The sequence below is a fragment of the Falco biarmicus genome, chromosome 4, assembly GCF_023638135.1.
Source record: "Falco biarmicus isolate bFalBia1 chromosome 4, bFalBia1.pri, whole genome shotgun sequence".
Classification (NCBI taxonomy): Eukaryota; Metazoa; Chordata; class Aves; order Falconiformes; family Falconidae; genus Falco; species Falco biarmicus.
The window spans coordinates 111,407,745-111,424,458 of record NC_079291.1 but is presented as its reverse complement, the minus strand read 5'-3'; the positions used below and the strand labels follow the sequence as shown (position 1 = coordinate 111,424,458).

Below are 16,714 nucleotides of genomic sequence, written 5' to 3'. Positions count from 1 at the left end.
GGCCAGGAAAATAACCTGTGATGTTGTCCATGTGTAGTTCTTGGTCAGTAGCATTGCCTACAGGCCAACAAAGATTGAGAAATACAGATTTAAAGACTTTGGATCATTAAGACATTCAGAAAATGGGATTTCTTATGTGGAGTTCCAGAATCAGATTGATTAAAACAACCTGCTTTCTGAAAAATGCCATGCAGGCTTGTGTGCTAGACAGGCACAAGTCTGATGGGCACAAGAGCATGACATAGTTGGTTCCTTCACTGTGCAGTAGTAGCCTGAAGCTGTTGACTACGTGTATGTATGCGTATATATGTATTTGTATGTATGTGCACAGAAGCACATTGACATATCCCCTTTACTAGGTGAGAGAAAACACATATTCTGAAGAAATCATCATTTCTCTGATGAATATAACTACAATCCTGTAAAATACCTGTTTTCCTATACATATTTGGGATTAATGAATGCCAACTATTTTGCTGCTATTGTCCAGTCATCACGTTTTCTGTTAAATACTTATTTTCTTCTTCCAGGGTTGGATACTTTATCCAGTATTCAGTATTTCTATAACTTGGTGCTTGTCTCTTTTATAGGATGATTACAGAGTCTGCATGGATTTTAATATCATTCAGAAAGATTCTGTGCCCATTTGTCCTGTTGATGCGTCAGGCTGCTTCACAGCAGAAGTGACTGACTTTGCTGGACAGTATGTGAAGGTTAGTGGTCTTGGAGAAAGTAAATTACTACTTTATTCAACATAGATTTTATACATGGTAGAAATGTTCTCTTCCCTTAAGTGGCTTTGTGTTTGATGTGTCTTTGGTATCTGGAAAAACCAAAATGTGTTTTAATTTTTGCGACAATGTTGCAATTGTTTATTACAGTAGCTGAAAAATAGAGAATTTGAAATGTAAGTAATCCTGTGTATCTCATAGTGAAAGAGGAGTATCCCCTGTTTGCATCTACTGCAGAAAGTGTCTCACTTTTTCCGTGTTTCTCGAGGCAATGCTATGCGTGCAGTCTCTAGGCAAGTGTGCAGAGGCTTCCCTTACCTCTGGATGACTTCTGAATTCACAGGTGTTTTTGTTAAGATTACACCAGCCGGTTAGTGTAACATGACTTGTTAGAGGAGAACTATCCAGTCATTTTCCCCACTTGTGTGGTGTTGCAGTGTGAATTTACTTGCCAGTAGATGCAAGAGAATCCATGTAAAAGGAACCCGCAGGAACTCCAGATTGCTACAGTCACAAATCCATAGAAAGGAGTGACTCTTCAATTCTCTGCGCTAAGAAACCGAATTGGGTTTGCTGTTTCTTGCTGCTTCAGTTTGATAGCAAAGCATGTTCCTGTAAACACAATTTACTCGAGAGAGACTTAAAAATCTTGTTATATTTGAACTCAAACAGCTATCATAGCTTCCTGCTATATATTAAAGCAAATAAGAGAATGCTGGAGGCTACTTTTAGCTTCTTGCTGATAGGAATCTGAACTTAAGGCTGTTGGAAGAGATTCTTACGATGCTGAATTCTTAGCTGATTAATACTGTTTTATCATAAATCTTAGTATTTTTTTTCCTTTTGAATGTGATGTTACACTTGTTTGTACAGTAAGATGCCTTTGCTTATTAATATGCAATTTTCACTTCCAGCCTAGAATGTAAGTCCTGTTTGGTTAGTAAGGTATTACAAGAGATGCTTCAACTTTTCTAACTGTAGTCACGTTAGAGAAATGTGTTGTAGTGAAGTCTAAATATTAGGTGAGAAGCACTATGTGATTTCCTGCCACAAAATCAGAAAACTCAATGAAAGATTTAAGATATTAAATAATGTGTTCTGGCTTGTATATGTGCTACAGAAAAATTGAATTTTGTGCACAGTTGTGTGTGTGGGGAAACAAGAGTGAAGGGCAAAAAAAGGACTGATGCTATATACTAGGATTTGGAGAGCAAATAACTTCACAATTTTAGTGTTTTAAGGTGCCTCTGCAGTAAATGCATAAATTGTTTAGAAGCTTTTTGGATTTGTGTGTGTAAATACTGGATTATTTGTAGGGATTTTCTTAACTTGGGTATTGGAGACAAATCCTGTAGTAGCTTACTGAAATAGTGAAATTTGTATTCCAAGGAAAATATTTTGTTCTGTCTTTTTAGGATGCAGATAAGAACATCATTAAATTACTGAAAGAGAAAGGCAGACTGGTTCACAGCAGTAGTTTTAAGCACAGCTATCCTTTCTGCTGGAGGTAAGGAGAGAAGTGCATATGGCTTTAAGGTTGAGGGCTCTAACTGAGTAGTTCTTCAGATTTGTCTCATTTTCTCCATTCCTTTGACCTACTTAATTTTTTAATCAAGACTGAAAGTAGCAGGAATCAAGATTGTTGAATTAGGATGGCTCCAATTTTGGTGAAGTAATCAAGTAAACTGAATTTCTTTGCCATAAATCTGATGAATTCGTCTAGTACTGAAAGTTTTTTCTATTATGATTTTATGGGTGTGTTTTTGTAGTTTGAATTTCTCATTCTTCAGTGTTGCATGTAGTACTGCTATAACTACCTTTTGAAGATGGCTGTAAGTAGTCTTAAAAAAGCTTATTTTCTATGCAGCGCAGTACGGAGTGGTAGGGGAGGGTATTTTGGTACCCTTTGTATCCAAATAAGTGTATCACAGAATATCTTTAAATGTTTGTGTTCAAACTTTCCATGTTTTGGGTAAAATGGCTATATTATAGCTGTTATTGTAGGTACTTCTTTTTAATCTTGTAAAATCTCTTCTTCCAAGTCTGGTAGAGCTCAGTTGCTTATAATGTGGAAATGTCTGTATTGTCGATTAAAATCAAAATTAGCATTTATCCATTGCAGTGGGTAGTAAGTGTAATATATTAATCTGTTTTTTTCTGCTCTGTCATTCCTGAACAACAGTTATGTCTATGATGAGAAATAGCGGTTGACATATTGATAATATCTGTGGGAACTACTTAGAAGTGTTTGGCTTTGCCAACTAGAAATTCAAGATTAGCTGTGGAATGTCGGGTGGTTCAGTACAGTGGCCTGTCATGTGTCTTCGTTGTCAGACTGGGAATTCTGCAGAGGCTGAAGGAAGACTCCATGTGCAAGTCTCTGTGGGCCTTCAATATAGTAAACTAACGTACAAAGTTTTAGGTATGAGAAATACAGGCTAGGAAAATTCAACCTAGAAATAAGGCATGTTTTTATTAGTGTCGTCTTTGGTCTTAAATGTATAAAATTGCTATTGCAAAACTGGGGGGGGGGGAACCTACTGAACATTGTCAAATTTAAAAAAAGACACCAGTGATCTTTTAGTAGGAATATTTTATTAAACTGTTTTATTAAAGACACATCTAAAAATATCTAATTTCATATCTGAAATAACTTGAACATTTTAAGTCTTAACTGATGCATACAGCACCTGTACTAAAATAAATGGGATAAAAGCGTTTTTCTCTGTCTAGCTTTAATGCTACTAGGCGAAGTGTTTTAGCAGTGTGCGTTTGTCTTTGATCTATAGCAAGAATAACCTTTAGTTGCTCTTGAATAGCATGATTGGTTTGTTTCTAACAGTTACCTGGAGGAAGAAGGAGAATTACTCTTCAAGTTTTACATCCTTCGTTATTTGGGGCAGTTTTTGAAAAATGGCAGCCCAAAACCAAAGCGACGCTTGTGTTTTTCTTCTGTAGCAGTTCAGATGTACAGTCGTGGCCTTCGGAGACAAACCACTAATGCAGAAATGCTGATTCTGTACAGCATGCTTAATCCTGCCACGCTGTTGACATTTTTCTTGATTGATGATAAGTTGCAAGCAGCGCCTAGCAGCAAATTATCTGGTGGGAAGAACGGAACAATGGATTCCACTTGGAAAGCTCATTTCACTGCCATCACAAATCAAGCCATAATTGGAATATGCTAAAAGTAGAAGAGTAGTTCTTAACTTCAAACACAGTTACAAGTTATTTTGATTAATGTAAGAAAACTTTGAAATCAGACTCTTCTACTTAATGTGCTGTTGTTCATGCTTTTCCCAGAAACCAGGCAATTGTTGAATCTTCAGGATGTTGAGATATTTTCTGTCTTTTCACATATCAAATTAGGGTCCTTCTCCACACTTTCTTACTGTTTTGATAAATAGTAATCTTCTGTCAACTAAACTTTAAAATCTGAGGAAAACAGTAACAACTTGGTAAGTATACGGTAGGTAGTTTCCTGTTAAAATTCCCCTTCACTGGAATTGAGGAAGGTGGAGATCATTGATCAAAACTGCTTTATGTATATGTGAGATCTTGAGAGTCAGTACAGTCTGAGTAGCAGTTTAACAACAGAAAAAGCAAATGTAGGTAGGGTGCCAGCTGAAATGGCCATCAAGGCTACTGCATGCCATGCTATTGGGAACGGGAAGCTCTGTCATTGACAGAACGCTTTGTCTTTTTCAAGCCAGTAAAAGCAAGTCAAGAAGCGTCTTTAGTAGCATGTAGTGAGTTATCTATCATTTGTTTCCTAAATTACAAGAAAATGGAATGGGAATAAGATCACAATAACTTGTTTTAAACAGCTGTGCAGTCCAAAACAGGTATGAGAAAGTTATTGGGAGTGTGTAGTGTCCACAGAGAATGATATTTCCAATCTTTATCTTTTCAAGTATAAAGATTGTATTTCAGAGAATGCTAATTCTGTGGCACAACAAAGGAACGGGCATTTGCTCAGGTGCTGTGATTCCTCTGATGCAATTCTAAAGGACGTATTTGTAAGGGGAACAAAACATTGTGCAGTTGAGGCAGAGAGGAATGTTTAGGCAGGAATTTTGTAAGCATCAGTCTCTGATTTAAGGATCTGGATGATTTTTCCCTTGTATTGATAGAAAACACGACCCAGCAATAGGCATTTCTCATTGATTCTACAGCAAAGAATTGAATCTGGTGACTGGTGAGAAGGTTGAGGAAACGAGGGGCAGAAATGTTTAAGGTGTCACCAATGGGGCAGATTTTCAGGTTATTCTTTTCTTGTCTCCTGCTGAGGCACTGCTTGGCAGTACAGCTAGAAGAAAGAAAATGTTCAGGGGAATTGTGCCACCTCCCCTTTCGTACTGCCTTCACGTAGGTGGGAACAGTGCTCTGTGGGTGATTTGGAATGGTCCTTGAGTATTACAGACAGTGTTATGTTGAAAGTCTGGGGAATGGTTACACCTTCATCTGCTTGTCTCCTTTTTTGTAGATCCTTTGTGTCTGAAGCGGCTTTTGCCCTAAAGCTTGTCTTTAGTCAGCCCCATCGGTCACCTGCTTCTTCCTGATAGAAATTAGGTACCACTTTATTGTCCCAGCATTCTTTTTCCAGAATTAAGACTATGTGGGAAACTGGTTATTATCATGTTTTATTTTTCTTGTTTCGAGTAACTCAAGATCTTATATGTGATGGCAGTGCATCACTCTTCAGTGCATCTGAAGGAAGATGCTCAGTGAAACTAGAATACTTCTGGAGAGTACTTAGTTGCTTGCAGAATGCTTTTTCTACTGTGATCTTGCTGCTGTGTGAGGAGTTAACTGAACTGTTCCTTTTTCTAGGCGTTGGGACTTAAATTTGAGAAGCAGAACATCCTAGCTTAGCATGTTTGCATTTAATAGCTAGAACACTACTACATTATTACTACTTCGACTTCTTACATTTCCTGTAAGGTTATAGGTTCTTTAACTATTAAAATATAAGGTTGAACCATTTAGGTTATTGTTAAAAGGAAATACCTTTCAAAGTACAGTAGTAAGAGAAGTTATGTGTGTTTTATTATTGGGCTTTATGCAACGTGAATGCAGTTTTTAAGGTTTGAACAACCTTTGCTGTGGGTTTTCTTTTCTTCTGCTGGTCAGGCAGGTGTATGTTTAGGAAGTACTTCCACAGTAGCAATTTTAATTTACATCATCTGCAGTAGTTTGTGCATTTCAAATGAGTCCTTGCTATAGGTATAAGTAAAATGAATTAAGCTTTTCAGATGGGTTGCTTACAGTAATAACTGCATGTAGGAGATAGCACTAGTTTCTCAGGGTCTTTGCTTTTGAATTATGGCTGAGCAAGTGAATTTCCAAGTTTTGAGGCAAAATGACTTAGACAAAAGTAGTTTTTTAGCAAACATTTTGTGAGATCAATTGATACTAAGGGAGAATGAGTTTCTTGTCCCAGTGCTGTTGAAGCTTCTCTGTACCCATGGATTCCAAACCGCAGAGCTCAGTCTCCTTTTCCAGTTTGGAGTAGTGGGATGGATGTGAAAGATTAGAAATGCCTGAATGCTCCTATAATGACTTTTACCCACTGATTGATCACTGGATCCTTTAGAAGGATCTATGCTACTTGAACAGTCTGTCAGGACCTTAAGCAGCTGTATTATGGAACTGACAAGTAAGAGGCCGGGTTGAGACACAATGCAGTCAGATACTTGGAGATGCTAATTTTACTAAGCACTTGAGGGAATTCATCAGTCTGTACACTGTGCTCTGTAGTGTTACCATTTCTAAGTAATGCCAAGTTCTGAAACTCCTTCCATCTCATACAGGTTTTGTTTCATTGAATATTGAAGTAAGGAACATATTAAGATGTCTTTATAACTTATTTTTATAAGCTTATCTGGATCTCTGTCTTTCTTTCCTTCTCTTCCTGGAATTGGGACATTCTCCTAGTTAACCCTGGGTACTGCTACTTCATCTTTGATTATTATTATTCTTTTAAATGCAAACAGCAAAACCATAACGTAATGTTTTCAGGATGATACACACATAAAAAGGATACAGAATGAGCTCACGTGGAAGACTTAAATATGACTCACTTTAATAGTTCCTGAAGTTCATATCACTGTACTATGTAGGCACATAAATTTCAAATTCAGGTATTGTTTGAATGTTCTCATGATTTCTGTTGCTATACAATTTCCTTTAACTGCTGCATTTGAATGCTTATACATTTTTTTTCTTTTTTTTAGGATTTGATTTTAAAATAGTAGCTCACGTAAGTGTAGCAGTTTGTGTAGTTTAAAAAAACAACTAAACAACCAAACCCCAGCCTTTGTAACTGTGATAATGTTTCAGGAACAATGAATTCAGTCTGTGGAAGAGGGACTGTCATGTACAAAAATAGAATTTAAAGACTGCTTTATAAATTATACAGTACTGAAGATGCTTTTGTTTATTTTGCTCCCTTCCCCATCACCTTCCCTCTACAGGTCAGATACCCCATTGATATACAAAGCTGTGCCAAGCTGGTTTGTAAGAGTGGAGCACATGGTGGAGAAGCTACTGGAGAATAATGCCCAATGCTACTGGTAATGTCTCCTGCATATGGTTTTTTTTTTTTTTCTTTGCCTGGAATTGGGTGTGTAGAAGGTGTGTGTGGCCGCATGCGCCTGCTGGAACTCTACAAAGCTGTTTGACTGTTGGTGTCCTAACTTAACTTCGTATTTCCACCCTGGTTTTCTGAGCCAATATTGCTGGAAGGGAACTGGTAACCAGTTTTAAAAATTGCTTTATCTCAGGTTTCACAAATGTGCCTCAAACTGGTAGAGCAATGGAATAGTTCTTCCTGACATCAATAGATAAAACCTGCTTTGTTGCCTATCAAACCTGGTGCTTGAACATGTTTGCACACTGCTCTTTTCTTGTCTTGAGAAAGGGATTCTTTGCTTGTGTAAAATCCAGTGAGAAATATATTTTTGGGTGTAAGTAAGGTTAAATACCTACTAATAATTTGCAGTGAAAAGCATTACAGGATCATTAAAAGTATCCTCAGGTCATGTTTTACAACCCTAAGCAGTTCAACATGAGAGAAACTGCAAAGGAAAATCAACCTGCAGAAGCATGGAAGTGCACAGTTAAGCCTTCCAAAAGGGTCCCCTGGAGAGAGGAATTTAGGCAGCTAAACTCTGGGTATATATTGTTGCAAATTAAATTAATTTTTAGATGATAGGTTTTTTTTTTAATCTGGTTATTACAGATATGGTTGGTTACTTTGTCATAGGTGCATTTGAAGCCAACCGCTCCACCCGCCCCCCCCCCCCCCCCAAAACCACCTAACCCAGCTGCCCTTGCTTGTGTATTAGTTGGAATTAAACAGTTTCAGAGGTTTAAATCAAAAAAATTAAATAAAAAAAATAAACAAAAAAATTAAATCTTTATATGTATATAGGGAATGTAAAAAATATTTGTATAAAATTTATGTAGAAAACAACAAACAAGTTCTAGATAATTTAACTATACCATTAAATTAGGAGTAAGAGGGAACCATTGGTGATGGTAGCCGTTTTGGGGGTCAGTCATGGGTCTGTGGTGTGTTAGTAACAAAAGGACCCTACCTTATCCACTTCCATAACCTTTATTTTTATTTCCCCTCCTCTCATAAACAGTTTGTGCCTGGGAAACTGAGACCAGGTGGGCAAAATGTGGAGGTTACAGCCTTGTTCAGTTGTACTGTGTGACGTTTCACTTGTTCTGTCTCGCTGTATGAGGATTGTAGGAGAACTGGGGTCACCTCTCTGCTCAGCAACTGAGAGGATATTAAAGAAGGTGACTCAACTTTCAGTGAGCGCTTACAGCTTATGTTGCGTTTTTTCATGGACGGTAATTAGCAATTAAATTCTCCATGAGCAGCTTTTGCATAACTGCTTATGTGGTACAAGCACTGTAAATATTGAAATATGTGGGAAAAGTTAGTGATCCATGATACAGACTGTCCGAAAATGCTGCAGCGTTGGCTTGCTAATAAGCACATGCCCAGTCTGGATATGTAAGAATATTTTATAGATTAGTAAGTGTTGCTTTCTGTTTTCTGTAACAGAACATACTGTGATCCTTCTTTTGGGGAAAAATAAGCTGAAGAGGGGGTGAAAGTGTTTGTACTTAGCTTTAATTAGCTTTCTCAACATGCTTTTACTGTTTTGATGACTGACAGTAGACCTGCATACTTAGTTTTTACATGAACACACAAAAAATGTAGTGATCCTGTTAAGGAAGTGTTTGTATGGTTGAGATGGTTTTGCTTTTCCAGAAACAAAGCTTCAAGAAGAAACTGCTAAGTGACCTCCACTCATCCAGGAAACGTTAGTAAGGATTAGTAAATAGCTTGAACCTTAAATTGTTTACATATTTGGGTTTTAAGTGGTGCTTTTTCTAAGCCTTGAGTAGGGGATACAAGTGGAACCAAATATGAAAGCTGCCTTTGCAGAGGTTGGATGGGAAGAGCAGGTGATTGTATTGATTGGCAATCTTCAACATCCTTAGAATTAAAGTAACCGTTTGTCCTTTCGGCAATTCTTGAGTCTCAACAGAACTCCCATAATTGATCAAAGAATGGTTTCCTCAGGACTTCTGTCAAAACAGTATGGTCTTAGAGATTTTGAGAATATTTTGGGGGGGGAATACAGCTACAAGTAAAGCTGTATTATCCCTAAATATTTAATAAAATAATATTAATACATACTTCCAGTACATGATTCCATAATAACTAGTTAGAAAACTTGAAGGCTTTTGTTACATAAAGGTATAACAAAATGGCTTTTAAAATTTAGCCTTTTAAAAGAAAGACATTACTTTTAAGGGTTTTTTTTCCTATGTTCTCCACTGATGTCAATTTTATTTGTGGTATAACTTTGTAAGCTGGTGTTGAGAATGCTAGCTTTCTTCAGTATTCATTTATTTAAATTTTGGGAACTCTATCCTTCCCAAAACCTACTTCTTTTGCTTTTGAAGAGACTTGATCTCTGAAAGTGTCACAGGAATAATACCTAGCTTTTTAAATTATTTTTGGACTCTCTAGAGCTTCAGTATGTCCTGAAAATGAGGAAATTGGGGATAAATGCTTTTCAGACTACATTAACCTTTGCAAAATGAGTTTGACTGCATTGCTTTTTTATTCCTATAAATGACTGATAGGTGTACTGTCCCTTAAGAATAGCTGCACTCTTTATAGATATCCTTTTTGATGAAATAGATTAAACATAGTTGGACAAACTTTGCAACCTGATTGCATTTCTAATTAGTTTTTTAATGAATTAGCCTACTGATAAAGCCATAGTTATTAAAAATTTATTAAAGCCAGCAACTGCATCTTCATTTTTCAGAATTAACTATGACTTTCAATAATGATTACATGAGTAATGTGCCAGCATTTTTGTGAAATCAGAAACGAAAAACCCCTCCTCTTTCTCCCAACCTTAATGCGATCAGAGTGGAAAGTCACTTGAGCTCGGTGTTGCTGAACATGCGACAAAGGATTGGAATGGCATTTAAAAGGCTGTGTTTCAGTCTTTAATCCGTGACCCCTTACTGAATGTTCTTTTTATCACACAACTGGCAGAAGAGATTATTAAAAACATACATATGATGTACTTAGAAAAAACTCATCTTATATTTTATACTCCGACAACTTCCTACTGTGGTACTTGAAAGAGAGGGGCAAATTCAGCTGCTGTGCAGTTCAGGGCTGTCAGACCTGGGATTCCTGTTATGTTGATACGGCGATCTAGATGCAGCAACCAGACCTGGGTCCCTGGTGCAAGTGGTCTGGATTTCAGCCTTAATTGTAACTATCATTTTATAGAATTATTTGTTGAAAGAATATTTCCTATATAGCCACAAACAGCTGGACTGTGCCACCTTAGATCCTGTTACATAATACAGGACTAACTCTTGTCATCGTGGAGTTCGAAGTTGGTATAAATTACAAATTTATAGGTTATTTTAAAGATTAAATTGGTGCAGTTCATACTTGTGTTTCTAAACTGTTGTAGTTCACGCTTCTAGCAGTGTATGTAATATTTTTTTATACTTGTAGGCTGATAGAAAAAGTTCTGTAGGCTGTAATATGTATTTAAATACCAGCTTTGAACTCTTTTTTTTTTCTCTCTTTTTTTTCTGTTTTTTTTTTCTTTTCCAAATTATTTTTATTTTTTAAAAACTGCCCTCACTTTCAGTTCTACTTCAGTAACTCTGGAAAGATTTACCTGTAACTGTTGACAAGTTTCTAGGTTTAGAGACTATTGTGCAGTTCTGACATTGTTTATGTAAGATGTTACAGCACTTAGCATAGTGGATGAGCGAGCTTCAGTGGAAGGAAGGAAAGCAGTGACAGAAGACAGTGAGGGGCTTCAAAGAAGCCAAGTCTTTTGTTCTTTTGTTGTCTTGGCATTGGAAAATTGAGGCATTATAATAAGAGCTTTATGTATATGTCCTTATTGAAAATGGCACACAGAACATCCAAAGGCCGTTTTGCTAAAAGTTAATTTCGGGGTTTACAAAGTGTGAATTTTGCACACATTTCCTGTTGTTCCTTATATGAGCACTCTAAGACCAAGTGTTTTCATACGCGTCAAATACACATTGATCTTTTGAGAAGCTTTTGATCTTGGTCTTTCTGATCTTAGAGCAGCCACAGCCTTTTCTGAACAGCAGACTCTCCCACCTGTTGGGAGGTGTGATTTGATCACAAATGATGCCTGTCCGGTATCATAAACCCAAAGGCTGGTTAGGTATACAGGAGATGCAGTGTAGGGCCCATCTGTGATGGAAAGCTAACGTTTGTTCTACTAAACTTGTAGTTTTTGTGCAGATGAGAAATCAGAGTCTGTAGCAGGCAACAGAATTTTAAGATATACCAGAATTGTAGGATAATAGAGGAAAATCAATTACAGAGTCTTTCACTTTCCTGCTTTTCTTTTTTTAGGATGTCTCATAGAGTATTCCCTGGTTTACTAACGTTAATAAATGCATGTTATCTGAACAGTAGTTTGCTTGTTTTGTGTGGTTTTTTTTTTTAATATGACTGTGACACCGTAACTCTTCTTACTGGGGAAACGTGAATATGGATTGGGTCTTCTCTCTAGTAGTGCCTGTGATGGGTACAGCAGTGGGTAGTCACTAGATGGCAACGTTTCCCAAGGAAAGATTCAAGGTAATGCCATTGCCTACAGTAGGAGGTGAAAAACATTTCTGCAGGGTTAGCCTTGTGCTTGTCTAATTCAGAGCAACATAACTCAGAAAATTTGATTACTGGCTGTTATCAGACATAGTTGAGGATTAGAAGTGAATTTTGAGGCTTGTTCCAGTTGATTTTGATGGCTTGAGTTCTGCCGTGTCCTGTATTTGCAATTTCCTCTCAAAGCCTCTTGAGCAGAGATTGCTGGTTGTATCACGAATACAGCAGGTATCTTTTCTGTCCCAGTGAATGGCCATAAAAAGCTTGTTGTTTGGTTCAAGTAATCGCTTACTAGAGACTCCAAATGTCAGTTCACTAAGAATTATAGTACCATGTTCTCAGGCAGCTGGTAAATCTAGCTGCACGTGCAGTATGGTGAATGTCTGTCACGGTTATAGGAATGCAAACATATTTATATATATAAATTGAAATGAAACCTAAGTGGTAATGCAGTATGGAAGTACTTTGTAACGGAATACGTCAGAATATTCCAAAGGAAACTATGCAGAAAGAAAGTTTCATTTCTCACTGGCTGCAGGATGCAGGGATTTTTGCTATTGTTGATAAGATTAAGAATTTGAATAGCAATTAGCATGATGCCTGGGTCATACAAGTAAAATGTATCAGGATTTTTTTGATGTGTATCACAAAATTGGAGGTTATGGCTTCAATTAATCTTGACTTGTCAAGCAGCTGTGCACTGCTGACGGCAGGGTTGTGATGCAGTCTGCAGCAGCATTGCAGTCTCACGCTGAAGTGTTTGTTGCTATGGGAACCAGGATAAAGGAGTGAAGAAAAACATTGCTGTATCAAAATGATTGAAAGTGCTATTCATTTAGCAAATACAAGCTGCGTATAAGCAGAAAATTCTCTTGCACTGTGGAGACAATCTGAACTCGTGGGGTATGTGGTTGTGCACCATTCTAATCAGCTTTTGTGAATTGAGGAGGAGAAGGAGTCTGCTGCAGTGGAAATTTTGCGTGCTTTGCAAACACTGACCTTTCCTCTCTCTTCCTGTTTCTTCCCTCCCGCCTCCCCCAATGTGTAATTAGGTCCATGATACAGATTGGCACTAATTAAAGTGTCAAAAGGGCATGAATAGTTGCTTATTTTATCTCCTTGAATTAAAAACCATTAAAAATCAATTTGAGGGCATGTTGAAGGAGGCTTGTTATTAGAGTAAATTAACATAATGGAATTTAAGACTGTCTTCTAAGGGTTGGTTAATGTTTAAAAAGTGAACTCTATGCCTAAACCAAAAAAACCCAGCTGTTTTGCTATGAATTTAAGTAATTCCATACATATTTGGTTTAATGACACAGAGTAACTGCTTGATTAGCTTGGGTTTTGCTGTTACAACTCCTCTGTCTTCTGGAAGAGTAACTTTCTCCTTTTCAGTCATACAAGTGACTACTGATTTCAGGTGTTGCTTAAAATCTTACCAGCCTGACAAATGAAAGGATAGATCTGGGGCCATCTTCTCAGAACCAAACATGTCGGATGCAATGTGCTCATCTGGTATAAGATTTCATAATTCACACTCTTCAAGGTAGCGTTTTATTTGTCAACTTTACAGTCTTAATTCTTAGGGACTGTTTTTCAAATAATCCATAAGCTGAGAGCTTTCTTCAGTCAGTAATTGTGAAGTAAATATTATCCAGTACTTAAAGTTGCTGTGTTTTTTCAAAGAATGTAATGAATAAAATCAGCTGATGAGAAGAATAATTAAGTGAGAAAGGATTAGTGTATCTTTGTGTAACATCTTAAACAGCTTTTAATGGTAAGTTTTATGATAAAACATATGAGGCTTCTGCTGTGGCAGTGTTTGACAGTTGTTTATTTCAGCAGTGATATTCATGTTTACAGAAAAGAGGGACAGTACCGCTTGGAGACAGAGCTCCTGTATCCTGCGACTAGGGCAAGGTGAGCCAACTCAGAGTCATGCAGAGCACATCTGAGCTTTGGAATGGAATAATAAGTCAAATTCAGTATTTGCAATTGTGTTATGAGCACAAGAGAGATGCTTCAAAGGAACAGAAAAGGAACAGATGTCTTGATCCTTTTAATAAGGTTCCTTCTGGATTATGTAATTTTTTTACATCCTGCACATCTCTTTTCTGGAGACAAGAGTCAGAAAGCAAATATACTGATTTTAATTGGTGCTGTTCCTTTGGTATTAATTGGTGATGAGAAGGCACTGGATCAGCAGCCATGGTAACTTGCTGTTAGTGCACCCATTCATGCTCTGGGATTGAAGATGGTCACTAATTCGCTATTTGCAAATCTATCCCCACTTTGCTTGTGTGACTTGGATGCTCAGTAGTACGTAGACTTTGAAAGCAAAGATGACTGTTTGTGTTGTGATAAACTAATAAATGTTAAAGGACTGGATTTTCTTTTACTCTTCGTGGGTTTTTTTATTTGCTTGTCAAATGGAATTTTTATTTTAGACACAAAGAAAATGAGCAGCTACCAAGAAAGGATGTGGGAGTTCACTGTGCAGCTGACTTAGTAATGCATGGATTTAGCAAAACCCCGAATCTGCTTCAAAAATAGGAACAAATGGTCAAAAATGGACATACAAAATCGGAGCAATAACTAATTTTCATCACCTCTGACCTGTTACAGTAGAGTTTTGTTATGGGGAGAGTACGATATAAATTAGCATTCAAACAAGTTGAAGCTGATGTACTTTCAGTCAAATTCTTCCTAATTTATGATTTGACAAATCAATATTTATCCCTTTGTGATATGAAGTTCAGTTCCCTGAACTTTTCAACTCCTGAAATGTCTGCATCCTGCAGTTTTAGTGCACTAGCCTGGGTGCCAAGAAAGTAGAAGCAGCTAGTATCCCACGCTATTCTACATGCATGAATCAAGAGCTTCACGACCTGCTGAGACAGCAGCCTTCTTAACCTTGCTAAATATTTAAGAAGTATGAAGTCCTATCTGTGTGATTTTGCAGAGAAATTTGAAAGTGAAAATCAACACAAGTTGTAGGCCAGTTGGGAAATAACCCCCCCTGTTGTTAACAGCACAGTTTTAGGAGCTGCAGCAGGATGCGTTGGGAGAGGAATTGCTACTTCGATTTCATTTGCAACCTTGTGGAACTGTTCGGTGCTGGAGCTTGACCTTTTTGGAGATCTGCATCTGTTTGGTGCCATTAGCAGTGGGTTGCTCTAAACAGGCTGTAGCACTAATCACCTTGCTCATCATAACCAACTGCAAATTCAGCGGTCACCAGCATAACACAAATTGTGCTTTCAAGCTGAAGGGAGTTTATGATAGATACCTGATCAAACATGGAAAGCATGTAAGTTGGTATATTGGAAAGGGTTTTTTTTGATGTCTCTGTGTTGTAAAATAGGAATATTTATGTGGGTGGCCTTGTTTTCGGTTTTGAATTTTGGTGGTGTGTGGGTTTTTTTTTTTTGTAATTCTTTTTCAAGCTTCTAAATACCCATGCTGTGAGGACAGTTTTCATGCAGAGGTCAGTGTCTGGTGAATTGTGCAGCTATTAACTTTAGGGGACTGTCAGCTTTTGGATTTAGTCAAGTGATGTTTAACAAAACCCCAAATTTCCTGAAAGCTGGGGACCAGTATCGGTAGTGATTCATGGTTTTATCACAGTCTTATCAAAGTCACAATTCTATTTGCATTGTACTTGGGAATACAGATGGGAAAAGCTAACTGGGAATTATGAGGAAGACTCTGGGGCTGATAGATTAAACGTGTAGTGTAGTCTCGGGGTGAGGCCAAGTATCTTCAGTGACTGCACAGGAGAAAATGGAGCAGAATTCACTGGAGGGCAGCATTCCTCTGGCTGCTCTCACACTCCTTAGTTGTGTAAAACAAAACAATCTGCAAATTTAAGAAATCCCTGCTTTGTGTAAATGGAAGAGTAAAAAAATGCTTCCTTAATTAGTAACATATATGTGTATCAGGATGTTATCTTTATTAAAATTTAACAGTACACCAAGAAAATATCTGAGAAGAGAATTAAAAAGAAATGGGAAAAAGACCTATAGAAACACTAACCTGGAGTTGGTGTAACATAATGATCGGGTGTTAGTAACGTCATTGTTGAGAATATTCCGTTCTGTCTTTCCTGCCCAGTGAAACATTTAAATAGAAGGTGCCTCTGACTTTTTGGTTGTTTTTTTTTCCTTATGGTATGTAGGTAAGTCAGAAGTGTCAGACTGAGATATCTGTAGCTAAATCTGGTGAGACTAAATAAAAGACACTGGCTCCAGTCTTGAACTGTGTGACTGGCAAGGCTGTTTCTGCTGCACATGCTGCCTCTAGCTCGTTCCCCAGTGGAGGCTGTATCTGCTGCCGGGGGTGTGGGGAGCACCGGTGGGCTGCATCTCTGCGGTGGTAAGGACCCGTTGTTTAAGTACCGCTTTGAGTGATGAGCTCAATGTTTTTGACATACGGGCTCTTTTTGCTCTGTTTGATGGCTGTGTCAGTGTTATTTCTGGATTGTACCTCTAAAGAGCCATAAGTCATTGTTGCAAATGTGGTTCATAGTAGATGAAGTGGTTTGTGTTTTATGTTCCACTAAAAACTGGCAGCAGGGTCAGACAGTTTTACCAGAAGAGGTAAATTATATGCTTTCATAGCTCAGAGAGACAGAGAATGATCATGCCACATACATTTTTGTGGTTAATGTCCACTTTGGGGATAAAATTAATTTTTCATGCATGTTTTGAGGAGGCAGAGTTGAAACTCTTAGCATTTTAATGTCATTGGGGGATTGTTTCAG

General features: G+C 37.6%; 1 protein-coding gene across 2 annotated transcripts in view; it reads left to right on the top strand.

The window, feature by feature from the left end:
- Positions 1–16,714, top strand: part of IARS1 (isoleucyl-tRNA synthetase 1) — a 112,523-nt gene that overhangs the window by 37,659 nt on the left and 58,150 nt on the right. For both annotated transcript variants that reach the window (XM_056338669.1, XM_056338670.1), the window contains exons 12-14: positions 591–713; positions 2,147–2,238; positions 7,208–7,306. In XM_056338669.1, coding sequence (XP_056194644.1) covers positions 591–713; positions 2,147–2,238; positions 7,208–7,306 — 314 coding nt within the window. The remainder of the gene's footprint in view (positions 1–590; positions 714–2,146; positions 2,239–7,207; positions 7,307–16,714) is intronic.